Raw genomic sequence first — 27,394 nt, forward strand, 5'->3', positions numbered from 1 at the left:
TCGCTTCAATCATGAGGTCAGGTTACTGTGTGTGTGGAGTTTTATGTGTTCTACCCGTGTCCATTTGGGTTTCCTCTGGGTTCTCTGGTTTCCTCCCACCTCTCAAAAATATTCTAGGTGGATTGGCTGCTAAAAATTGCCCCAAGGTGTGAATGAGTGTGTACATGGCACCCTGCGATGGACTGGTAACCCATCCGGGGTGTAGTGTAATGTCCATGAATTTCAGTATCATGCTGTCCTGAAGGCAATAATAAAACATGAACATGAGAGTGTTATCTATGTATTAAAATGGATTGAATTGTTTATTTGAAGATATAATAAGCAACCATCTATGATTTATTTAAATGTAATATACTACAATTATTTTGCTGGTGTTTTTTTTTAATAGATGGCATTACATTTGGTGATGATTAGACAAGCGTCTTTGGACATAAGGTTTACATATTATTTCAAGACTTTGACTTGTTCCCAGCATTGCTTTATGCAAATAAGATCAGATTTTGGCTTTGGGTTTGGTGTCTTAGGCCTAAGAAAGGAAGTAATTTTTATGAGAATGGTATTATTTTGTATGAGAAGGCACAGTGATGCAAACAAGTGTTTCTTGTTATCTCTTATAACAAGCAACACTTATCTCCAAGGTCTCTTCTGTTGTCCAGCCAATGACAGTGTGCTACACGTGAATCAAATGGGCCCAGTTTAGCATCCAATCATTTCAGTTTAAAGCCCCTAATCAAGTCCATTAGTGTAGAAAAAACTGTAAAAAATCATGCCAACTCATCATTGCCCAGGGCCTTCTCACGCAACATAATGTGGTTAGTGGACTATAGTGTTGAACCTGAGGATGAACACCCCTGGTTCTACTTCAGAAAAATGTTTCAATATGCTGGAGTAAGCAAAGACTTGTATAAATTGAGGCGTCTTCTTTTCCTCCCTAGAAGGCATTAACATCTAATAAAAAAAAAATAAAAAAAATACATGTTGAGATAAATTTAGCTGAATTGTACATTAATTGGCTCTATTTAACTAAGTTAGCCTGTTTTCTTTGCTAATCCCAGGTTAGACTAGTATCGATTCCAGTAGTTAACATAATAGGATAAGCAGCAGGTCAAATTCAAACTTACACAAACTGAATGAGGTTTTCAAGCAAAATAGTGTAGTTGCTTTAAAATAAAAATCATCTTCTAACAGTTCTGACTACATTCTAACTTTAGAATTACATTCTAATTTATCTGCGCCATGTCTTTTGTTTCAATGTACAAAATTCCCTGACATTCTATGTAAATGATAAATAATATACTTTATAATCTTTTCTTTATCGTAGTAGAGCAGAAGTATTGTCACTGAAGTATGTGCTTGGACAGTAGGATTTTTCATTAAATTAGAAGCCAGCAGTCTTGAACAGCTTCTTAGTGTGATGATTATTGTAGAATAAATGCCCAGACTGTTGTCACATCCATGGCAGGAGCACAGGACAGCCATCACTGACCACAGGGTCTGAAGACACAAATAATCTATTCTACTCCTTCTGTTAACTCAAAGTATTAGACAAGACGCTATTGTTCTCAGTGTAGGACACAACCTCCAGAACTATGATGAGTGAGGGACAGAAAATTTCCTCATAATGAATTTATAGAGCACAGAAATCACTCTGTATTTAATTCTCATCTGGTTATTGAACATGCATGATTCCTGGTGTAAAACAATATGTGTTATAAGTCTGTGTGTTAATAATAAAAGTTATACGAAAGGGATATATTGTGTATATCTGGAAATTGGGGGGAAATCTATACTTGGCTGTAAATAATTCTATCATTTACTGCATTTAAACACTTTTTTTTTAAGCAAAAGATTTTATGTGGTCCCAGATGGGCAGTGAATAAACTGCATGTGCAATCAAGATTGGGAGAATCTCAAAGGATAAAACAGCATTTCATTAGTAATTAATAAATAAATATTCCTATGAAATAAGATGGAAATAATTTATAGACTTTAATCTGATTGCATGGAACTAGAAGGAATCATTTTCAGGGTACATTGGTTTCATTTCAGCTTGCATATCTGTGGAGCAAAAATGAAAGTGATACTAAAATGTCCTGTTTAGGTAAATTACTAAGGCATATGAGAAAACAAGAAACAAAAAAACACCTCAACTGTTATATCAGCATAACAAACCTGAAACATATTTATGATCAGGAAGATCATAAAATAAAAACCAATAAAATACATTTTCCATGTCAGCTATTCAAGCTGTCATTGACATGCAAATATATGCAAAAACTAGCTCGCTGATTGGATGTCATGACGCGCTTTTTTTATTTTTATTTTTTTACAGAATATACAGATCAAATTTTACTTTTATGCACATGATGTATACATTTTGAAGATTTTTTTTGCATCTTATAATAAATTGTAATACTGTTCTGAAGGTAATATTCTGCTCTGACGCGCGCGTGAGTCACGTTTTTTTCACGTGACCTGAGGGGAAGTTGTTGGACTTTCATCCCACGAACATCTTCACTCAAGTATTTTGGAACTTTTGCATCTGACGAGATGGAGAGGAGCCCAGTCTTTAAGTAAGATCAACACTTCATACACTTTTGTTCTTTGTACAATGTAAATGTGAAGTTTTAAACAGTGATGATGTGATTTTTTTTTTTTTAAAGTAATTATGGAGCCACACATGGCATAGACAACCCTGGGTATATGCCTTCAGCACTATCAGCACCAGGTAAAGCTATTAATAATTATCCTAAAATAAATATATTCAATTATCAGACCTCTTATTTCTTCGCTTTCATCTAAAATGGAGAATGCGTCACTTTTGGTTGTCAGCTTTACCCTTAAAGAGTCACGTGATGACATGTCACGTGCCAGTTCTTTTCAACTTTACAACATCTGTGTCTTTTTCACTATAATCTTTCTCATGATCAGTGTGCTTTATTAAATGTTTGATCATTTGTGGTGCAACTATTTGCGGAAACGAGCTCGCATTCGGTGAGTCCCGCCTCTCGGACCAATAGAATCGGCGGATTTGTGTTGCGTCATTAACCATCAGCCAATCCCAGCACAGGAGGAAAGATTTGCAACACTATGGGGGCAGGAATTAATATTTGCAACAGATTTCCTGTTTCCTGCTTTTTAGGTATTACACAATTAAAACAGCTAAATAATAGCCCATTAATTAGAAACAACATTCAACACAACACTAATACAACAAATTAAATGTAAAAAAATATATATATTATTAATAATAATAATAGTAGTAATAGTAGTAGTAGTAGTAGTATAAATTCATCTTTAACAGCTTTGTCCTGGTCAGAGATGTGGCGTCTATCCCAGAAACACTGGGTGTGAGGCAGGAACACCCCCTGGATGGGACGACAGTCCGTCGCAGGACTCCATGCACACACATTCACCCCTAGGGGTAATTTACAGTCGCCAATCATCTACCTGCATGGTGGGAGGAAATCAAAGATCCCAGTGATCCCTAAAATATTCACAAGCCACTTTTTCTGAGGCTGATGTCAGGTCATATAGGTAATGGGCTGAGTCTTGCTCTCTGTTTTCATTAAGATTAGGATTGAATAAAACCTGGCAAAATCAAAATGACTTAATTTTTAAATTTTTGAGATTGCATTGGTGATTGATGGCATTCTGAATCGTGCCTTTTTTCATAAACTTTATAATAAGTCATATATATATGCACAGTAAAACAGGCCATACAATGAAATTCTTAGCAATATAACGGCAGCAAAATTGTACAATAAAAGAGACATTTGGTGTCGGATTGTAGAGCACAGTTGTGTGTGTGTGTGTGTGTGTGTGTGTGTGTGTGTGTGTGTATACAGGATGTATTTTGTTTTTCGCACCATTCTGTATAAACTCTAGAGACTGTTGTGGTTGAAAATCCCAGGAGATCATCAGTTTCTGACCTACTCAAACCATCTGGCATCAACACCCATGTCATGGTTAAGTCACAGAAATGAGACTTTTTCCCCTTTCTGATGTTTGATGTGAACATTAACTGAAGCTCTTGACCTGTACCTGCATGATTTTATGCATTGCATTGCTGCCCCAAGAATGAATGATTGGATGACTGCATAATAGAGCAGGTGTACAGGCGTTCCTATTAAAGTGGACGATGAGTGTATATATGACTGGCCCTCTGGTATTGTAATGAGGTCTAATCTGGCCCTATTTTGAAGAAAGTTTGGACACCCTGATATACGATATATAATTATATATTAATATGAATAACATTTAAGCATTTTATTCGTGACTGTTTCAAGACTCCTCACCACAACTGCTTGTTTTTGTCTCTGTTCTTGATAGAGAAGGTATGATATTTTGGAAATGCTTAAAAAGTTAGTTAGAAAATCTGCCTTCTTCGTATGCACTAATTTTATATGCAAATGATCATGATAAATCAATGAATATGCACATTAGTCAATGACGTCACCGACTTGTGACAACCTTTTAAGCTACTTAAGAGTGCTCCTCTTCATTAGTTATTTGTCTAAGATCTGCTTTAGGATTTGAGGGTGAGTGATCAGATTATGATGCATTTTACTGAAACGTGTGTGATTCTGTTTGCTTTGTGTGCATTTGTGCCATGTTTGCCCCTGCAGCTCCCTCAGCGCCCCCTGCTGGATTTTACGACACAGTGCCGGGGTATGAGGGGACAATGGCCGGGGAAGCAGGTGAACACTGTTTACTTACAAAAGAAATAAATAAAGAGAGAGAGAGAGAGAGATTTATTCAACTACTTATTCCATATCTTGTTTTGAAGTCAGGGTAACTGTTTAAAAAAAAAAGAAAGAAAAAAAAAAAAGTTGTTAAACTGTATTTCAACTGTAAAGTAAATTCACCTGACTTCTTCAGTACAGATTTATTTTATTAGCTTTTTTTTTATATTTATTTATTTATTTATTTATTTTATTATGCTCATTTATTTAAACATGTGCAGTACTTTTTTTTGGCCCTTTATTGAAGCTGTTTATTACTGAACCTTCCACCAATGAAACATTTATAATTATAATTAGAGTCAAGTTGACATTATTTCTAGGCCTATCCATCAAACAAGCTAATAACTCTGATCAGAAAAATGTTCACATTTTGATTAATCACTTTTTTCATATTCTGTTTGGAAATTGTGACTGTAAGGAAATTCTGTTTTGAAGGAATAACCAATATCCTTGATCTTTAAAGTGGTGCCATTACTTTAAGTCACTGTAGTTATTAATTGTCATTGGTGTCATAAGCACAGGCCTGTCCAAAGATACCCTCAACAGCATCTCCCCAGCATCTTGGGGTGAAAAAAAAAAAAACACCATAATGACACCATAAATTTGAGATCTTTTGAAAATAAAGCAGTTTTATTGAGATAAAAAAAACCTGAATGTGCAGTAATCTGTTGAGACTTACCAGTAAACCTTAAGATGCCCTAAAACCCTTTTTATTATCTTGAGAAAATTATTTACTTATCTTGGGAAAACAAAGCTTATCTTTATCTTTTATTAATGACATTAATACCTCAAATATCGCAGGAATGTAGCATTAATATAACATGTGAATTCAGAGTTAATAAAAGGTAAATTCAGTAAAAGTAACGTGTGAATTAAGAGTAAATAAAATGTGAATTTAGAGGAAATAAAACAGGTGAATACAGTAAATATTACACGTGAATTCAGTAAATAAAACGTGAATTCAGAGTACATAAAAAGTAAATTCAGTAAATATAAGAGTAAATAAAACATGTGAATTCATAGTTAATAAAACATGTGAATTCACAGGAAATAAAAGTTAAATTCAGTAAATAAAATGTGTGAATTCTGAGTAAATAAAACCTGAATTCAGAGTAAATAAAAGATAAATTCAGTAAATAAAACATGTGAATAAACATGTGTATCTGACAATCAAAATGATTGTTTTGTTTAAGTAAAAGAAATCACATTTGGTTCATTTCAGCTGTTTACTGGCTCCATTTTAAGTTACTGTATCACTAAAGCATTAAATCAGTCTGATTCTTAGCCAGTGAGGATCATTAAATATGTTCATTTCTATTGAGAACATTATCAATATAATGTCTTATAATCTATATAAACGTCAGGTTGGTCCTTATATTTATTCATATATTTTATTATTTATATTATTTGTATATCTGTTCTACAGTAGAGATGTTAACTGTAGTTATTGTATTGTACAGAAGAGACTGATAAATTCTAGTCTGTTTCTCACGCTATCTTTTTCTCTGGTTTTTGCAGGAGGGTTTCTTCCTCCGCCGATGCCCTCAGCGCCCATGCCTGCACCGGACAATCTCCCTGCCCAGTCCAACTGGAAGTAAGCACCTTCTCACTCTCTGTGTACATTCTTTAAAAATAAAAGTGGCAAACAAAGTTCTTTATAGTGATACCATGGGAGAACAGTTTTTTTTTTTTTTTTTTTGATTTTCAGATTTATGGATTTTTAACCATTTCTGTTGGTGCTTTTCTATTATTATTAGTAGTAGTAGTAGTAGAAGTAGTAGTAGTAGTAGTAATAGTAATAATAATTCAATTGATTAATTAAAGTTATTAATTTAGTATTTAACATTAATATTACTAGTTATAATTGTCCATAAAATAATCTCAAATTACTGGCAGTGAGCACTTGAACTCTGAGTAATGCCATGGTAAAAAAAATAAAATAAAAAAATAAGTAAAAAAAAAAAAAAAGGTTTCCTAAAGACAACAAAAGATTGTCTGAAAAGTGTCCTTATGGAATAAAAATTTTTTTTAGGAAACCACAAATTTAGAGGAAAAATTTAGAGAAAACCTAAAATTTAGAGTGATATCTTCACTTTAATCTTTAGCCAGGTTTATTTAAAAAAAGTGCATTGAGTATTTCATACGGAGGAAATCGCTGTCTGCCGTCTTCCACTTAGAAGAGCTCACAGACACCCACAATTGGCTAGTGTCGCTGTGATTGACAGGGGGAAGAGAGAGTATGCCCCTCCCACTCAGGGAGCATGGCCAGTTTTGCTCCCTAGACTCTCAGCCACAGATGGCTGTGACGTCACTGGGATTTGATATCGTCATTTTTAGCTCAATGTGTATTGATGACTGAAAATTTATGTCTTTATACACTGTTATTATTGATTTATTTATTTAACCAGTGTTGTTCTTTATTTCCAGTATAACCTCCATTACAGAGGATGTTGCACATGAGGCCTTGGTGAACTACGCATCTAGTAAATGCTGTTACAGCTCTGCACCTGCTCGAGAAGGAGTCATCACCAGCTTGGAGCCCTTCAACACCTACAGGGTGGGAGGCAAAAAAAAAAAATTCTACTTTACATGATTTTCCACTTTCCCCAATGTCGATAATCAATAGCAAAAGAAACAAACAGTGTCTTGCATGTGGTGATTATGATCTAATTGTCTTGACTTTTGCTTTATTCTCCTCCTGTAAATTCCTCATAGTATCGCTTGGAGACTTTCGCTGAGACGAGATCTACTGAATGGAGTCAAGAACCGTACACAGGTAGAGAACATTCTCCAGGTTTTTGGTTGCGGTGCAGTTTGTGCTTTCTGACACACCCCACTGCTATTAAGGAGGGGCACGGTGGCTTATTGGTTAGCACAGTTGCCTCGCACCTAGAGAGCACAACCAATTTGGCTCCTGGCCATGGACTGCTGTGGCATCATCGGAATTCAAACTTGGGATCTCCCGGCAATAGGGCAAACACTTTTCTTTTGTGGCGTGTGTTATGATTTAGATATGCAGCTTGCACAAAGTTAAACTGGCGGCTATAAGCTTTCCTTACTTTTAGCTAAATTAGCCTCAACGCTTTATTGCAAAAACTGAAGATATTTTTCACACAAAACATCTTCAAGCATGTCTTGGCTGGACTGCATTTAGAAATTAGATATTAGTAATGTTGTCTAAGAGATGTACTGTAATGAAGAGTGTCATCACTCTGCCTTAAATAGGAATTAAATATAACTCCGAAACGCCAGCTGGTGTGTGATGTGGTTCTGTGTGATGTGTTTCAGGCCAGCCTGTGGATGCTTTTATCCAGCCTGCTCCAGCACCGTGGGCCATCGCAGCCCAAACACCTACTTTCTTCCAGGATCAAACACAGAAAATCAGAGTTCCATATACCTCCTCAGTCAAGGTAGAGAAATCAGAAAACTTAAACTCACTAACTTAAACTCTCAACCTTTCAGTCATTAGAACAGAACATGCCTACTGAACTACTGATGTCCCAACTCGTTATAAAGTCCTACCACTGTCCCAAACTCATCACAGACACCAACACTGTCCCAAACTCATCATAGACACCAACACTGTCCCAAACTCATCACAGACACCTACCACTGTCCCAAACTCATCACAGACACCTACCACTGTCCCAAACTCATCACAGACACCTACCACTGTCCCAAATTCATTTATAGGGATAACATTGTAAACTCCTATCGCTGGCTCAAACCCATCATAGAGATCTAGCACTGGGGGTATAAAGATGCAAAAAAATTGACAATGTGCATCATAGGAATGTGCGATTCACATTATGGGAATCAGCATTCTATTAATTATGCCTCTAATGCAGTTGCACTGTTTGAACACCAGAGGCCCCAATCTGTGCAGCCCATAGAGTTCAAATATAATGAGCACGTGCTGGAGAATTTATAAATTTATTTGTTTATTTTTAAGACCTGGTGCACTTGTAGTACATTTGTTTACAATATTAAACCTCTGTTTGTAGTTTAGTTTAGTTTTATGCAGACAAAAATTGTTTATGATTCAAAAATAAGAAAGTAGCCTTTTTTCTTCATTCAAGCTTTGTTCAGAATATTCTGAGAATCGAATTGAATTGAATCATGAAGCCAGTAGCGTGAATCGAATCATGATCGGAGTGTATTGTTACACCCCTACTTACCAATGTCCCAAACTCCTCATAAGAGACCTACCACTGTCCCAAACTCCTCATTAGAGACCTACCACTGTCTTAAACTCATCACTGAGACCTACTTGTAGTAGAGTACAAGTTAGTTTTCAACATTCTCTTGCTTTGAATTTCATTTATTACACTATCTTACAATGTGTCAAAGTTTTACACCAAAGCAGTCAACAAATGTGTCCCATCGTGGCCACCAGTTGGCTTGATGGTTTTAAATTAAAATTAAATATGGAGTTTATCATTGCTGAGTGTGTGATGTGTATATATGCATTTATCCGTAGAACTGTCATGCCTGCATGGGCATGGGAAAAATGCCATGCAAGGACTGTGCAGGCTCTGGGAATGTGAGTCATATTTCAAAAGTTACTTCAGTATACATTACTCTTTATTTTAACATGCTCTGATGATGTGAATGATGTATCTATATGCGATCTATTTTCAGAAAATCTGCTGGGTGTGTAATGGTAGTGGATTTCGCCACGGAACTGAGCGCTGCACGCACTGTAACGGCTGTGGAAGAGAAAAGTAAGCTACGTAACTATCACAGTTATACAGATGTTCCCAATGAAAGCATATACTGAATTAGAAACATAACTACACACATGACAAAAGTTTCTGTATTTATCATGAGAGGTGGGGGAAATGATCTTACGTTTCAACCGGTGTGTGGTGTGTGTGCAGCTGTAGCCACTGCCATGGACAAGGCTCACGCAAGTGTGAAACCTGTCGAGGGAAGAGACAGCTCCTCGTCTTCATCACACTCAAGATCACGTGGTGAGATCTCCAGCTTTCAAGAATATTTTTTCATTAGACTAGACATAGAGTGAGATGGTATGAAGTATTCACAATATGATAAACATACAAGCCTATGTAATCGTTTTCAGCACATCACAGTATCTATTTTCATTGCCAGAAAGGATTAAAAAATTATCCTATAACCAGTTATTGGGTTATAAAACCTGGTCAAATTATAAAACCTGCTTTAAATGGATCTGTTCAAATAATGACAAAATATTACAGATTTTTCATAGTTTGCTTAACTTGTTTAAACCATCTTGTAGCACATTAATGATGAATCCACAATGAATCCACCCCATCTAAAAAGGCAAAACTATTTCACATTTTATTAATGGCACACTGGCACATCTCCATGCTGCCATTTCCTCCACCTGCAGGACTTTTCAAACTTATTTTTGTCTTTAAAAAAATGACTGCATATGGTTTTAGTAGCAATGCTGCTAACTCCAGACTATTTCTCAATAAGCTCAAAATTCCTTTTCTACCAGCACTTATATACTACTGAAGTTTTTAATTATGACAGTTAAAATACATTTCCTTTAATTTTCCCTACTGTGACTGAAGTGTGAGGTCTGGTCATGTTTTGCTCTCCTCAGGACCACTTATAAAAATGAATACATGGTGGAGCAGTTGAGCGGTCTGCAATCGGAGAATCTCAATAAGGTCTCTGGCAGGGCGATGTTCACAGACTCCCAGTACATGGTAATAATAATAATGCGTGCACACACACACACACACACACACACACGAAAGTCATGTCCATAAACGGTGCACATGGTAAAGAGACTGAATTAAGCAGTTTGTCGATTGTGGTGTGTGTGTGTGTGTGTGTGTGTGTTACAGCTTTACCCAGTGATGGGTTTCCCCGACCCTTCAGTGAGCCAAGCGTCTGAGCGTTTAATACAAGAACATCAATCCAAATATTTCCAGAATTCTCGCATTCTGCAGCAGGTACTGCTACTCTTTACTACCGATGTTAGTAGCACATTAATGTTACCAGAGAATCGAAATACAGCAATTTTATACAAGATTTCATACTAGAATTAGAGGAAAGTATGTCTGTTTAACTTAACCATGCCACGAAGTGTTTTTCTATTCAGCTTTGTTACTGACACTCGTGCATCATAAGTTCATTGAAATTAAATTTTATTTGCATAGTGTTTTTAACAGTAGTCATTGTCACATTACTGATTTGATAATCTTTCCTACTGCAGCGTCACTCCATCGAGCTGATCCCCATCACTCGGGTGAACTACGCTTGGAAAGGGAAGTCCCACGTTTACTTTGTGTTTGGGAACGAGAACTCTGTTCACACTGACAGCTACCCGGCCAAATGCTGCTGCTCTGTCATGTAATCCCATAATTCAGCCTTTTTTACCAGCCAAAACACCAAATGGCATTAAAATGGCAAATGGTAATGGCATTACGGAATCGAACGCAAAATCTCAGCAAAATTGTGAAAGCCTTTCTTACGGCTCTTCATGTATGCGAGTTGACTCCCAGCTTTCATAACTCGTTCATAAATGACACATCACCACTAGCTGGCTATCAATGTAGGCTAATCACCTAATTAATGTATCCTAGTAGGGCTACAGTTCAATATCAAGACAATTCTCAGCTTTTCGTTAACACTTTCCTCTGTGCAGTCTTTACGTTTCTCAGGCATTCTCATTCTCCATCTCTTTTTGACCCGATTTGTTTCTACCTAATATACGTTGAAATATTTGGTGTATCCTAGGCTTTCACAAGCTGTGAATATAAAACATGAGAACTCATGTTGCCTTTAATTACAAGCAGCACACCAAGTGTTCCATCACACACCGCATACTATCACTCTAAACAGTATTCCACTGGCCTGTATGAAGTTGAGTACTATTTGACATATTATTTAGTACAGCATATGCAATTTGGGACATACCATATAACCTATCACTTACTTTTTTTTTTAAAAAGATGAACAGTTTTGTAATTGCTAGTAAGGGGGAATCTTGCTTGTTTTTAAGTGAGTCAGATCATTTGGCTCAGATCACCAGTAGGAGTCGACTCTTTCGGCTCCCAGACGGATCATTGACATCATTTTTCTCAATATTTTGACCAGTGATTGTTTTTGCCTTAAAGTGTGTCATAAAATCTTACTCTACCCTCTAATTAATAAAATCACTACCTTGCATTGCATTTTATAAACCGATTAAATGAATTGTGAAATTAGCAAGGTGTTAAAAAAGGACATTGAAATGTACAGTAAGCATCGCCGCATTAATGGTTTTGTGCTGCTGTGGCTGTGCTTCATTTGCTTCACTTCCATTTATCATTTGTCATTTATGTTGTGAAATGTCATTATATTAAATGTATTCTTCTTTGTGTATGCTTGTAATGAATACACATCATGTAATGAATATACATCTACATAATCATGGAAATCTTTTGCAGTCACATACCTGTGAACATGATTTCATTTATATTGCTATTTTTTATACATTAATAAACACATCAATTTGTATGCTCTCAATATAACAGTGCTGTGTTATTGGTTCCTTTAAGACAAAGTTCTGTCCAGAAAGTTTCTCAATATAAAGTGTCTCTGGCCCCAGCAGTTAAATCTTGTTTATAAATTGTTCTTATGTGTAAAAGATTGCTATCTCTAGCACACGATGAGATGTGATCAACTTTTAACAATTTTAAGGTCAGCAGACATAGAGAGTCGCCCAAGCTATAGAGAGAGAAGTCGATAGGAGAATCGTTTTGGATGATCAGACGTTTTTCTAACAATAAATTGCAATAATTAAAAAAACTACTTAATAGAAATTATTGATCACATACTCAAGAATGCAAAAAAAGTATTTTGCCAAAATCAGAAAATCCAGGATCCTGTGGAGAAAAAGGAAATGTTCAATATTTAATATTCATGATTCTGCATTATTTCTAGGTCCCTAATTTAATGTAAGCAAATATGTGATATTGACCTCGTCAACTGCTTTGTACAAAAGGTCAGATTTTCCTCATGTCTAATGTCTTCTATTGAAGCATGTGTTCAGAAGACACTCCAATGAATTTGATCTAAAATGAATCATAAGGCTGTGGAAGCCAACCCCACCTCTCCCCACCTACACACAATATTAATAATCATTTGTATTCATGCTTATAAAGAGATTTTACATGTGCATCCTCATATTTGGTCAAATGCAGCAATATGGATGCCAAGAGTGATTAAAACGAGTATTTTTCTTTCTAAAGATTTCTTTCCAAAGATGTTACGTATTTATTTTTAAATTCTTTATTAGTATCGTTATTATTATATTCTTTTTTTAAGACTTTACAGATACTTTTCCCAGTAGTTTAGTGGAAGATTTGAATTATTGTGCTTATTTTTTAGACATACTTGGTTGGTTTTGCAGAACTGACATTGAAATTGTTTGCTTATAATGTTGATCACTTTATAGGAGAAAAAATACTGTGCTGATTACTTCAGCATAGTCCAACATCTCTACCATGAAGAGACAAATATTCATTTTCCCCTCAGAAAGCAAGGATTACAATTGTGAATGAATGAATGAATGCTTTAAATGGTTTTCTGCTGCATGATTGACATGAACCATGAAATGTTTTTCCTATCAATTTGCTGCTGATTTTTATCCATATAAGGTTAAATTACATTTGTTTTAAAACAAAAAAAAATCTATTTTATTTAATGTGTTTAAAGCACTGTTTAAATATGTAAATTTAATATGTAAATTGTTATTGAGGTAAGGCAATCTTTCACAATGATTCGTTCACAACGAGACTCGTCTTGCATCTCGTTTTTCATCTCGGTCTCCTCCTTGTTACTATCTACCTCATGCAAACCACATTCACACGTTTCACGTTAACCTTTAGCATTCTCTCTCTCGTACTTTCTGTCCTGCTCATTCTACCTCTCGCATCTCCTAGGAGTGCTTTCTCATCCCTCTTTATTTAGAGACAGGCTCCTCCCCTTCTTCCTTTCTTCCTCTCCCTCCCTCGCTCTTGTTCACTCTCTCCCCCTCCCTCCATCTGGATCACTCCATCTGTGGTCCGGAGCTCAGTGGCGGCGTATCTCTCTGTCATAAGGGGCAGCTTCATTCTCTCCTGCAGGATGTCGGGCCCTCGCACCAGCTCCATACTGCTCCTCTTCTGCGTGGCTTTCCTCCAGAATCCGCTCCTGGAGGCCAAGGTAACACACACTTACACATCACACACATACACACATCACACACTTATTTATGATGGTACGCGCACACATTCTATATTTCTTCTATCTTTGCAATGGGGTGTTTACTACAGTCACTACAAGGAATTTAGCATTTGCTTTATGTCTCTATCATTATTCCCTTTATTTATTTATTATTATTTTTTGCTTAATATACAATACTACAGTATATGAAATATAATACAGAATTATGTTATTAAATATCTTCATTAGGTCGTAATCAATGTACATGTCAAATGCTATTTTTTATCAGTGTCAAAACATGAACAATTTTGTGAAATGATGTATAAATGAACTGAAATGTGGATGGATGAGGGAAATGGCTTGTATTGAATATTAATTCCCAACCATGCATTTCATGGCATTCAAAAAACACATATGCACATGAAGCACATCTAAAATGCCTCCCAGGGCATCTCCAAGCATTGCAATAATGACACAACCATGTGACCATCTGGTTGATGGTGTTAATTTGTGCTGGGTGGATATTTGACTTGCAAGGTGAAGTAAACGCACACACGTTCATCACCAGGCAACACAGCCATGTCGCCTCATAAAGTCTGGAAAGATCTGGGAGGCAAGCTGCGTTGTTTCCAGCAAACAAAAATGCACGCAGGTTACAAACCCAAGTGATCCTAAATTTAGAAGGTATTAGAATGAAGGTTAAATATCAAGCCCCAGGTTATTAATGATTAACAAGATGTTTGTTTTTTTCTTTAAAATGATGCTCCTGGTTATTTTATGGATGTTAGTTATCATGAAGCAATCTCAGAACAGGGAATAACAAACACAGTTTCGTGTACAGCGAAGATAAGAGTGTTGATTTATGCTGCTTTGCTTAATAGCCTTGAGCATAAGCACAGGACGAGAAAAGACAGCAATGCATTTTAGGATTATTGATGTGTTCTAAGTCTGTTGATACAGGTTAGATGACTGGAAATAGGAAAGCACAGGTTTTTATGAGGGTTATGCCTCACATTATCTAGCATATGGCTGCGAAATGGCAGACCCAGCCCAAAGTCAAGGATTGTGCAAGATTCAATATTCTTCCATGGAATCTAATAGTTTTTTTTTTTTTTTAAATCATCACATGAATGATAATGCCACGTACTGTATGTGCATCATGTTCCAGCAAAGAGAAGTCTACATTTTGCTCTGTCACAAAGTTCTAGATCTGCATTATGATAGAAATATTTATCTCCTTGTTATAACCAAATGTAAAAGCAAGTTAGCATTTCACAATGTATAAGCACATTTCACTACATTTCACAATGCAGGACCCCTGTTCACCTGCACATTTATGCAATTTTTCAATCAGCCAATAATATGGCAGCAAAGCAATGCATAATATCATGTAGCTACAGGTCAAGAGCTGGAAAAATGTGATCTTCTTGTTGGTGCCAGATGGGCTGGTTTGGGTTTTTCAGAAACTGCCGATCTCATGGAATTTTCACACACAACATTCATTACACAGAATGGAGCAAAAAACAAAAAACATTCAGTTGTGTTGGTCTGGTCATGATAGGAAGGATACAGTATCTCAAATAACCACTCTTTACAACCATGCTGGGCAGAAAAGCATCTCAGAACACACAACACATTGAACAGTGGGCTACAACAGCAGAAAAAACACATTGGGTTTCACTCCTGTCAGCCAAGAAGAGCAATCTGAGGCTACAGTGGGCACAGGATAACTAAAACTAGACAGTTGAAGACTGGAAAAATGTTGGTTGCTCTGATGAATCTCCATTTCTGCTGCAAAATGCAGATGTTAGGGTAAGAATTTGGCATCTACAGCATGAATCCATGGACCCATCCTGCCTTGTTCAGGTTGTTCAGGCTGGTGGAGGTGGTGTAATGGTGTGGGGAATATTTTCTTAGCACACTTTTGGCCCCTTAATACATCATTGTTGCAGTCCACGTGAATCACTTTATGGCTAAAATTTATCCATCTTATAATGACTACATCCAGCATGATCATGCAAAATGTCGCAAAATACTGGTTCCATGAACATGACGATGAGTTCAGTGTACTTCATTGGCTTCCTCAGTCACCAGATCTGAATCCAGGAGAGCACCTTTGGGATGTGGTAGAACGGGAGATTCACAGCATGCATATGCAGCTGACAAATCTTCTGCACGTATGTGAAGCAGTCATGTCAACGTGGACCAGAATCTCAAAAGAATGTTTCCAAAAACTTATATAATCCATGCCATGAAGAACTGTTCTGAGAGCAAAGTGGAGACTTACTCAGGTGTTCCTAATAAAGTGGGCAGTGAGCATATAATGGTATCTTATTATCTAATTATGAGAAACATATACAATTTCACTATATCAGTTCTTCCATGTGACTTGTTGTGACCCGTATATGTATGAGGGATCATCCCTTTTCATTAAATTAAATTAAATAATAAAAAAGCAAGAAACAACGTAAATGTGCAGAGAATACATGACTGAGTAAGAAGGCCAGGAGCTGCTGTACAATCTAATTAGCTACAAATATACCGTCGCGAGCCGAGGAGCTGCGCTGTCATGGCAACAGTTTTCAGTGGGCGCGCACACACACGGATACACACACTGATAAATACAGTGAGGTAATAGCTCACATATAATTGTACTTCTTCCATTCCTTCTTAATCTTCCTCTGGGTAATTCCATGTAAACAGCTGGCTGACCTTTTCTGTCTTCAAAAAATAATCAGCAACAAAAGTGTAATAATAATAATAATAATAATAATAATAATAATAATAATAAGCAGTTTAAATATCTAATTACTCTGTGTGGCATCCTCACTATAATACCAACATAATATAATACCAATTTTCTATTCCATACAGTACCAATATCACAGCATGGTACTGTATTATTAAATCTGATCCGATACAATCCAGAGCATTAGATCAGCATTAGCTCTATACTATATTCCGAATAAAATCACTGCATCCCCATTAATGAAATTTTAGAGAATTAAAAGTCATTTTTGGGTGTACCTTAATTTCATGTCAGCTTCGTAACCCTTACAGAAAATCTCACCACAAAATAATGGAACATTCCCGAAGAACAAGGAAGTAGAACAAAGAACTCATCTGATATTAATAATCAATTTTGCCACCATATTTTTACTCCTTGACTGGTTACTAATATCTCTTCTATTCTATTCTGCTCGTGTTTTCAAAGTCAAGTCTGTTTGTTTTGTGTAAGTCTGAGCTGATGCCATTTTTATTATACTTTTTAATACAATTTTCTTCACTAAGTAAACAATTACAGATGGTGATTTTGATAATAATTGTTACCATTTCACAATATTACAGATATTACAGATGGTGTTTTTTGGTAATAACTGTTACCATTTCACAATATTACAGATGGTGTTTTTGGTAATAATTTGTTCAAATGTTTTGGTTGCATTCCAATTCTGGAGAAGAAATGACTCAGACTAAGAGTAGACACAGTGTATGTGCAGTAATTCATCACCACACTTTAATATGGTTTCTATGTAAATATAACATAGCGCAATAGTTAATGTACATGTGGCGGTTTGGGAAACCCATGAGATACTGCTGTGAGTGAACAACCACAAACGATGAAAAGATCATAGACAGAAAAATTGATTTTTTTTGTTTATAACAAAGTCTGACACCTCAGCTTTAAGAAACCATAAGCATTATATTTGACCAAAACAACATGGAAATCTTTCTATTTACTTTATAATCGTCCATTCACTATAATGTTGTGTAAAAATCAGTTCAAAAGCTGATTTATACTTGCTGTTAACTAAGCCTACGCATACTCGAGATAGCCTCAGCGTGTACTGTGTGGTTGTTTGGCACGCCACTTATGCACGTCCTCAGAAATTAATGCCATGCGTCCACATGGCGCAACACCAGAATAAATATTGGAAGCAGTAAAGCAGCATGTGATATGATGTCCCCAACAAAATAAATAAAAATAATGTTACATCATAAATAATCACTGATCACTCTGATTCACTCAGTTCTGTTCTATTGGCTATATTTCTTACATGTCTTTTTTTAGTAGGTCATTTAAACAATTTTTAAAATTGCATCACTTAAAATTTGTAAGTGATGCTCCCACCACCATGCTTCACTGTGGAGATGGTGTTCAGTCAAACAAATTCATTCTCACAAGGGAATAACTACATACCTTACTTATTAGTTGTTGTGAAAATGACAGTGACGCTCCTGACCCGCAGTCGGGAAGAGTCCCCGCTTTCACTTTCGAGGGTAGCTCAACTTTAAAACACTACGACTTTGACTATGTGATTGCAGTACATGCAAAAGGGAAACATATTCAGATTTAAAAAAAAAACGTCTTTAGCTTTTAGAACTATATAGAAGATAATGTAAAAATTTCACCATGTGAAGGGTTTCCCCAGCCACCACACAAATAGAGTCGAATATAGATTTTATATATTATACCTAAGGAACTCTTCTACATTGTGAAACAGTTGGTTAGGAAAGAACAACAGGAAATTCGGGACTTGGATGTATTACATGAACAGATTGTACTCAGTGTACATTCACAAACACACATGTACATGTACACACGCACACACACACAAGCACACATATGTATTTCTTGCAAGGCACAGACGTCATCATGTGCCAGAGTGACTCACCAGTGACTCATGCACTGCCTCCTTCTCTACACCTCCATACGTCAGTCTCCGAACAATCTATTATTCATCACCCTGTTCATGCTAAGAAACCCCTCAAAGCCACGGAGTCTTCATTAGATACTTCAGTGAAACTCAACAAAAACAGCACTCTCATCCCACAGAAATCATTAGAGAAGCTGTGCATTTGGTTCAGAATTTTTGTATTGATTGCAGCTTTTAAAGCTCTGGGATGAGTCTCCCAAAAGCAAAGTTGAGATTTTAATTGGGAGAGAGAGTGTTTAGTGTGATGCTCGCTCTACCATTTAATGATGATCTTATGTTGCTGTGATGCTTTTGGGAAACTTTGCCCTGATCATTAGTTGCCTAACAGTGATATGGCTGCTCCAGACAAAGCTGACTTTAAAGACAGACTACTCTGATGCATATTTTTTAAAGTGTTCGTTTTCTTTTTTTAAACACCTATTTTATATGCTGTCAAGTTTGAAAGCTTATTAATTTCAATCACACACATATTTAATGAACATTTTGTGAATCTCAGGCATTTATTAATGACTTGAAAGAAAGTGAGCCAAAACAAGTCCATAAATTGAAACAAATAAGATCAGCCATTCGATTAGGACAAAAGTAATGGCACCTAATAAAAGGAGGAAGAGTTAGTGTGTGTCTATGGCAGCTGACAAGCTGCAGTGGCTGAGCTGCATTACTGGAAGATTTAGTGCACAGAGTTCAGTTATAACTACATACTGTAGTTAATAACTACAGTGGAACCAATAGTGAAATGTTTGTGGCTCTGACAATGAACGGTGTAAATCTGGATCCCGCTTGGTCGTGAGAGTTTAAGGGGTTAATATTGTAAAACAATACCTTTATGCTAACTCAGTGAGCTTTTTGCACATCTCAGTATTTTATTTCTTTTTCCTGAGGCTCAGTACGCATCCTGTGAAAAATGAAACTAATGGAACAGTTCCTCCTGTAAATCACAGGCTTAGACACGCAGCCTATAAAACATAATGTATGCTGTAATATTTTTTTGCCTTGAGCTGCAATATTGGATTAAACCCACTGAAGCGTGGTGTTGGCTGATGTATTTGAAGAGGAGGAGTGTGGGTGTGTATGAGGTTGTCACAGTGTGCTTGCTGTGTAAATTAGGTTGATCCAGGTTACAGACTCACATCTTAAGAAAGAAAGGAAGAAAGAAAGAAGGAAACTCACTAACTAACTAGCTAACTGGATATCTAACTAAATAGAAGATGGAAAGAAAGAAACAGACAAACAAACAAGCAAAAAACAAATAAACAAACAAAAACAAACAAAATAAAAGAAAGAAAGGAAGAATCACACAAAATTGAAGAAAGAAAGAAAGAAACAAACAAACAAACAAACGAGCAAAACAGAACAAAGAAAGAAAGAGAGTTAAACAAACAAAATCTAAGAAAGAAATAAACAAAATAAACAAAATTTTCTATCGTATAAACAGGATGGTGCATGTGGTTCTTATGATTCTCAGTATTATATTAAGTGATGTAACACAGACTTCCACTTTCATGTTAATGGAGCTGATATAAAGTTTCTGAGTTTTACTGTCAGTTTTCCTCTTCTTCTGTCTCAATCAGTCCTACTTTTACTTTTCAGATCATCGCTTATTGTTCTTATTGCTTCCACATTAGGTTTCTCTTACATATAAATATACAGTACTCTTCTGTCATATCTGAATTATCCTGATCAAAATGTTCTATAATGACATACAACATGGCCAGTGTTGAGAAAATCCCATCTGTTTAAATGATTCAGTATAAGACTGCCCCATTTAATGAATTTCCACTCTGAAAGCCGACACTCATAACAGAGACACACAGCTCAGTCTCAATGCAGCATTAATGTCCCTAAAAGCCTTTTCATCCTCTCTGAATCCAAAGTTTGGTTTAATGTGTTTCAGCTCGTCATTCAGCATCCTCATCCAGTACTGCCATTTACTGCACACTTTAGATAACAAGACACAACCACATCACCTATGTGTGTGTGTGTGTGTGTGTGTGTGTGTGTGTGTGTGTGTTTGTGTAGATTAGATATGACTATTCCAGTGTTTAAAGTCACAAAGTCTTCAAATATGTGTAGAGTCTTTGATTTAAAAATATTTAGCTCTGTGGAATTTTAAAGATGTGACAGTCAAGAAAGAAAGAATGACAGAAGGAAATAGTTGAAGAAAGAAAGAAAGAAAAAAAAGAATATGAGAGAAAATATGGAAGAAAATAGAAAAAAGAAAGAAAGAAGTTAAAAAAATAACAGAGGGAAGAAAAGAAAGAAAGAAAGAAAGAACTATAACTATATATATTTTCATAATTTTGAACGTTGACTGTATTAGCAGTTAATGTGTGTTTTTTAGCACTTAATTAGTGTATTTGTGGTTAATTAGTGTATTATTGGTTAATGTGTGTTTCAGCAGTTAATTAGTGTATTAGCACTTAATTAGTGTATTATTGGTTAATGTGTGTTTCAGCCATTAATTAGTGTATTAGCAGTTAATTAGTGTATTATTGGTTAATGTGTGTTTCAGCAGTTAATTAGTGTATTATTGGTAAAAGAAGAGAGATGCTTTGTAAGGGAGTACACAGTAAATGTACTAATCACTATACACAGCCTCTTAAGTCTCTTAATGCCTAAGAACATTGTTACTAACACTGAGAGTGTGCGGTTTAGAGGTTTAGAGGGGAATTTAGTACAAGTAACTTTTATACAAGTACACTTAATATTAACTTACACTTAATATAACTCTCTCTCTCTCTCTGTCAGCCTCTCTCTGCCATGCATGGGGGCGGAGCTGCACGCCTTCGTCGTGACCTGCGTGATGCACTGCCTTACGAGGCTCAGATGATGTCATACCCTCCTGCTGGCTTCAATGGACGGGGCAACGATCTGTACTACCAGCCAGAGGCCTTGAGAGCACAGGGGCTGGGCCACGCCCTGCATCGCCTGGAGAACGACCAGAGGCAGGAGCAGGAGGCAGCCTACCTAGCAGGTTTACTGCGCCTCCTGAGTGAGGCAGAGAGTAAAGGCCAAGCAAGACCAGAGGAAGAGGAAGAGCAGGTGGAAGGTGATTTCCAGGAATCATACCCTCCAGATTATGACGAGACAGAGCAGACGGTGAACATGGCCAAACCCCAGGCACTGCTGGACCCACAGCTCACCGAGGCGCTGCTCAACCACTACAGGCAGGAGAGGATGCTTCAGGCAGGGAAGGACCGAGACCAGGAGATGCTCCGGTGAGAAAAATACCTTTTAACATCTTTTAATCTTCTGACATGTTATCGTTTCTATAGTAACAGCTCATTCACGGGCACTTGCATGGAGGATGCTCCACATAATGTAATAACATAATTTAATAATAAACGGATTTAAAAATATGTAATCACTGATATTGTTTAAATAAAGATTTCTGTAAGGAGATGTTTATTTAACATTTATGGAAGGAGTCTCCAGTGTTGGCACTTTGTAACAATCAGAGGTCAAGCTGTGCTTTCTCTGGAACAAGTCTTACTAACTTCATGAGAAAGGGAGGATTGACTGTTTATAGCTGTTATAACATAAGTGATAACAGGAAATATGTTGTCTCATGGACGTTCCTCAACATTAAATGTAACAATAAATTGATAAAAAGTACTATGTGCTGTTCTGTAAATAAAACGATGTGATATAAGACGAATAAAACATGCTGTTATTGGGAAATAAACCACTTAGTGCCAGGTTGCAACGAAGCACTCTGTTGTTGATTATATTCCTATAACAGCATCCTCCTGAGTCTCTCTCTTGGTACACTCAGAGGGTCAATGGTTTGAATCCCACGACTGACTGGTTGATGATTGGGCTGTAAAATGGAGTCCTGATGGAAGAAATATGACATTTTCTGTTGTAAAAAGGATCAGTAAAGCATAAATTACACTGTTCAGCCAGACATTATGGCCCTGAACCACATTTGTATGTTTATGACATGCATATATCTTTGCAGAACCTACAATGAAGTCAGAAAACAGCCTACCAGAGCTGGTAAAACACCTCTGTGGTTTAACACTTCTAAATAAGACGTCCTGACTGGCTGTAACTAACAAAGATGGCGCACAAAAGCTTATCTACATACCAAGTGACAGAGTGTATAATCCACCAGCAAGTCATATTTAATAAATACTTTTTTGCCACAGATTTATGAGGCAGTTTGAAGGCAGAAAGAAATGCTACACACTAACAAATGGCCATTTGCTAGTTAGGCCAATGTCTGTAGTTGGACAGAAAACAAATGGAATCTCTTGCCTTCAAAGACCTGAGAAGCAGCGATGCTGTAAATATGATGGCGATTTCATCCCACTAGTCCCTTTGGACCAGTGATTACCTCAGTTTCCATCAATAAGTATAAGAGGTCTATAATTCAATTAATTTCCATTTTATTTATGTAGCACTCTCAACAAAGAAGCTCTACAAAACTCCGGATGTAGATTTGAATCTCTAATAAACAAACCAGTGGCAACAGTGGTGAGGAAAAACTTCCTGAGATGACGTGAGGAAAACCCTGAGGGGAACCAGACTCAAAGGGGAACCCTTCCAACACCAAATAGTGGGATTATAAATCATTATTCTTCTGCAGCTGTATACTGTAGAAACAAACAGTACTTAGTGTGTTAAAGGGATGTTCAATATGGATAGATTGTGAATAAGAGACCTGGGATGAGCTCAAGACAGTGTTTATGATTACAGCAGCAGTTCTTAGGTACAAGTCTACAGTATCCTGGTGAGACTATCCTCTAAAGCAAGAGTGAGACACGGGCAGAGACTGTTTTTGGGAAAGGCTAATCTTTAGGGTAACTGCTGTATGTGGGATCATCCACAGCAGCAAAAGGGACGGATTTGATACCGTATGGTAAAGGTAACCTTATTTATCCTCAAAGGGTTAACTGGTTGCTGAGCATGTCATCATTACATTATGACTGTCATCATTACACTGTAAATGGACATTTTAAACATTTACCTCACATATGCACTGTAAACCAACATTTACATCCTCATCCTCATTCCTGATGCTTTACCCAGGTACCTGGTGGAGAAGGTCCTCTCGAGTCTGGCATCTGAGAACCAGCTGAACCCATCCAACCGCCGAGGCAAATGGGAAGTGGCAGCAGCAGCCAGCATTGGACGTGACAGAGCTACGCCTCTGAGACGAGCTAGGCGCTCTCTAGACTCCGCCCCTGTTGCCTCCCCTGATGCCGAGGCCTCGCTACTGCGGGTGAAGCGAGTGGGTGATGAAGACCATGATGATTTTGCTAGTCAGAACAACCGGTCACCCCATGCTGGCCTGCAGAGGATGAAGCGCATCGACACAGATCTGCCTCCACCTGCGAAGCACAGCCGCAAACGCCGCTCGGTGACCTACGACCCTGAGCTCATCGCTCAGCACATCATCCAGTACCTGAGAAAGTGAGAGAGAGAAAAAGAGGAAGACAGAAAGATTGCAACAGTTCACATGCTGACAGATATATGCGAGAACTCACTGTTAACTGCTTCTGTCTGGCGAACCAATGTATCTGCTTCAGTGCTATAATAAAATGGTAAACACATTCAATTATTTGTTCCACATGCTAATGCATATGAGCAAATGTAATTTTTATTTATGGGTTTGCAGTAGATGCAGTGATGCACTGCAGTTGGCAACCTGTCAGTCCTGGTAGTTCAGATATTGGTATTGACATCAGTTGAGTTCCACTTGAGTCTCAAGACCAAATTATCCTTTTCTTAAATTGAGTTTTCTTAATCTGAATCACTGACAGTGAGCGGTAAATCATGACCTTATACGTTTAAAACTTTCTATAGTCAAAAATGTAAAATCTTTCTCCCCAAAGGAGTAGCTGTTTTCTCGACATACTGGCCATCATCAACACAGTGGACACAATATCAGAATAGCACCTTATGAATTTACCTATTTTATCCTTAAAAGAGACTGGACTTTCCAAGGTCACCAGCCCTTTTACTGGGATTAAATAATGCTACACTTCTAGCATTACAGGAACTATTTTAAAGAAAACCTTTAAAGATATGACATCATGAAAATAGGTTATCCTAGGTTATCCTAAAGTGCCACAACCCCAAGCCTTTACTAATAGCAAATGAGTAAATGGGCCATTAATGGTCCATACTTACCACTTTATCTAGCCCACATAATCCTTGAGGAATGACAGTTAAATATATCCCAATTTAGCTGCCAGAACACAGCCTTAACAGCCTTGCTGAACTAGCATGTTCAATGCAAAATTGAAAATTTAAATCGTTTTTTGTATTTGTGCCATTCCCAACTGTTTTTGGATTGTTTTTGGTTACTTACTATTGAAAAAAATATTTGCCTTTGCCATCACTGGCCTTTATATTCTTAAACCCAACCATATTTGGCTTGGTTTATGGCAAAGTGAAACCCCCAAATTAGCTCTAGAAGTAAGGTAAATTCCGATCAACCCTCTAGCACACAGGTTTCGATTCCTGGTCCTAGTATACACGCCCATTATCCTGCAGATTTCAGTGATTTCCCTTGTCTCAACACATCTGATTCAATTAATCAGCTACTTAACAGCCCTTCCTGAGTTAAAGTTGTGTCTTAGAGCTGGGAGAACAATAAAATGTATGGGCCAGGGGGTTCCCCAGGATCAGGGTTGTGAACCTGTCTCCTAGTATATACTATTTGTATGTATATGGTGGTGGTTTGATTTCTTTTCTGTCTTTTTCATAGCATGTTTCAACATATAAAGCACTAAAATGTAGAATTTTTCTGTCCCCTAAGCCCATAGCCTTCTATCAAGCTTGTATGAGGCAGCAGTGGATCAGTGGTTAAGGCATTGGGCGACTGATTGAAAGGTTATGAGCTTAAATCTCAGCATCACTAAGCTGGCACTGTTGGGCCCTTGAACAAGTTGCTTAACCCTTCATCTGCTCAGTTGTATCTTGTCTCACTTGTAAGTCACATTGGATTAAAGCAACAACAAAATGAGTTTAATGTAAATCAAGCTCTTGGTCATGAAAGTGTATGGATTTGCAGCTAGCACATATATAAATGGTAGCAAATGGTACTGCTGCAGTGTTCTTGCGTCGAGACACTTGTTTTTGTCCAAGACCTTTGCAGAATATGGTGTCACAGTTAGTTTGAGAGTTTAATACAAATGTCAAGAATGTCTATCAGAAAACTGATAAGGAACATTCCAGTTGGAATCATCTATGTAACCAACAAATTAGCTTTGGAAATAGTTTCCCAGATCAAAAAAAGACAGGCTTTACTGCCACAGATACAAGTCAACCTACATTTTTTCTTATGCTAGCATGTTAGATATTGTGGGGTCTGAGTGGAGGGTCAGCCATGATGAAGCACCTCTGGAGCAGAGAGGGTTACAGGCCTTGCTCAAGGGCCCAACAGTGGCAGCTTAATGGTACCAGGGATTGAACTCACAACCTGTTGATCAGCATCCCAGAGCATGAACCACTGCGCCACCACTTCCCCAGCATGACGTAATACAAGGGGCAGGATATATATGTATTCGACCTTTATGGCTGTGATGACTTGGCTGTCTTTCAAGAGCAACTGGTCTGCTGTACACTTTAATGTTTTCCCATGGGTTAACAAATATTATGACCTGTGATGTGAACTTTATCCAATTTGCCCCATCTGCACCAAAGATAACATCACCCAGTGGATTATCAGCCTTAGATATTGAGAGCTAGATTAAATGGAAGACTGAGTGTAGGTTTCTTTTAAACATATTGTTGGACCAAAAATCCAAACAGGACTAAGAGCCACCAATTACTACAATGCTAACTGGTGTTATCCATTTATCATTGAGATAGTTGATATTTTAAGAGGAACTGTTCATAAAGCAAACACTAGGACAGACACCGTCTTCACTGAAAACTCTTTATTGAGCAAACTATGAGATATTTGAATATAGTAGTAGTAGAAGATCGTGATTCAATAATGACCACAAAACACTAGAGTTCACATATGAAAACGTCTTGGCTCTTGCTTTTTACGCAGCTTTATACAGCCAGACTGAGCCTAAGCACAAGGGTTGCTGAGAATATTGTCTATTACATTATTATTTAAATATATCAAATTTCACTCAACTCAATTTATCAGTCAATGAGCCATGAAATAGCAGACCTATTGTGGTACGACCTCAGACGTTGGCATTGAAGCACACAGCAAAATTCCCAGCACTGTGTTAATTCTTTAGGTCCGGCTGGACATATAATAAAATTAGGCGTTAACTGAGCACTGTGTTGTTCTGCTCTCTTTCTGATCTCGTGTTTGGACAGCGTTTGACCTGCATGTATTACTGAAACCTACTCTGACCATCCTCGCTGTGGACGAGTCAGTCACTGTTGTTCTGCTTCCTCTTGCTTCGCCACTGGCTTTAGTACATTAACGTGCCAACAAAACGATGACGCTGGCTGTGTTTTACACATAACCTCCCCTTTGGAGCTCCCTCTCTGATTACTCTATATGAGAATATGTGCAAGAAACTGTGTTTTAAATCTTAATTATATGCTTTTTGTTTCCCTATCTGTGTGGTTATGAAAACTTAATCTTATAACTCTTATGCATCTGTGACTAGCAGGTGGGATTGTAAAATGAAATGAGAAAAAAACGAGTTATAATAAAAATTGGATGTCGATGTCAAAATCAGTTCTATGTGCTTCTGTACTCATCATTCACTTTAGAGCTCAATATTTGCTCATGCACTGTGTTGCTAATGCAATGTGTAATAA

The 27,394-nt window shown here is 37.2% G+C and overlaps 2 protein-coding genes across 2 annotated transcripts; both read left to right on the plus strand.

Moving 5' to 3' along the window:
• Positions 1-2,463: 2,463 nt before the first annotated feature.
• Positions 2,464-12,256, plus strand: ssuh2rs1 (ssu-2 homolog, related sequence 1). The gene is made up of 13 exons (XM_034306914.2): positions 2,464-2,573; positions 2,664-2,728; positions 4,629-4,700; positions 6,264-6,339; positions 7,173-7,302; positions 7,461-7,521; positions 8,034-8,155; positions 9,226-9,288; positions 9,387-9,469; positions 9,626-9,718; positions 10,339-10,444; positions 10,586-10,693; positions 10,957-12,256. Exons 1-13 carry the CDS (start codon positions 2,551-2,553, stop codon positions 11,095-11,097), a joined length of 1,143 nt encoding a protein of 380 aa, XP_034162805.2. The 5' UTR covers positions 2,464-2,550; the 3' UTR covers positions 11,098-12,256.
• A 1,507-nt stretch (positions 12,257-13,763) lies between these two features.
• Positions 13,764-27,311, plus strand: pcsk1nl (proprotein convertase subtilisin/kexin type 1 inhibitor, like). Its single transcript, XM_026928336.3, has 3 exons — positions 13,764-13,931; positions 21,398-21,867; positions 23,684-27,311. Exons 1-3 carry the CDS (start codon positions 13,854-13,856, stop codon positions 24,069-24,071), a joined length of 936 nt encoding a protein of 311 aa, XP_026784137.2. The 5' UTR covers positions 13,764-13,853; the 3' UTR covers positions 24,072-27,311.
• Positions 27,312-27,394: the final 83 nt, after the last annotated feature.

Source organism: Pangasianodon hypophthalmus, chromosome 8 (assembly GCF_027358585.1).
Source record: "Pangasianodon hypophthalmus isolate fPanHyp1 chromosome 8, fPanHyp1.pri, whole genome shotgun sequence".
Classification (NCBI taxonomy): domain Eukaryota; kingdom Metazoa; phylum Chordata; class Actinopteri; order Siluriformes; family Pangasiidae; genus Pangasianodon; species Pangasianodon hypophthalmus.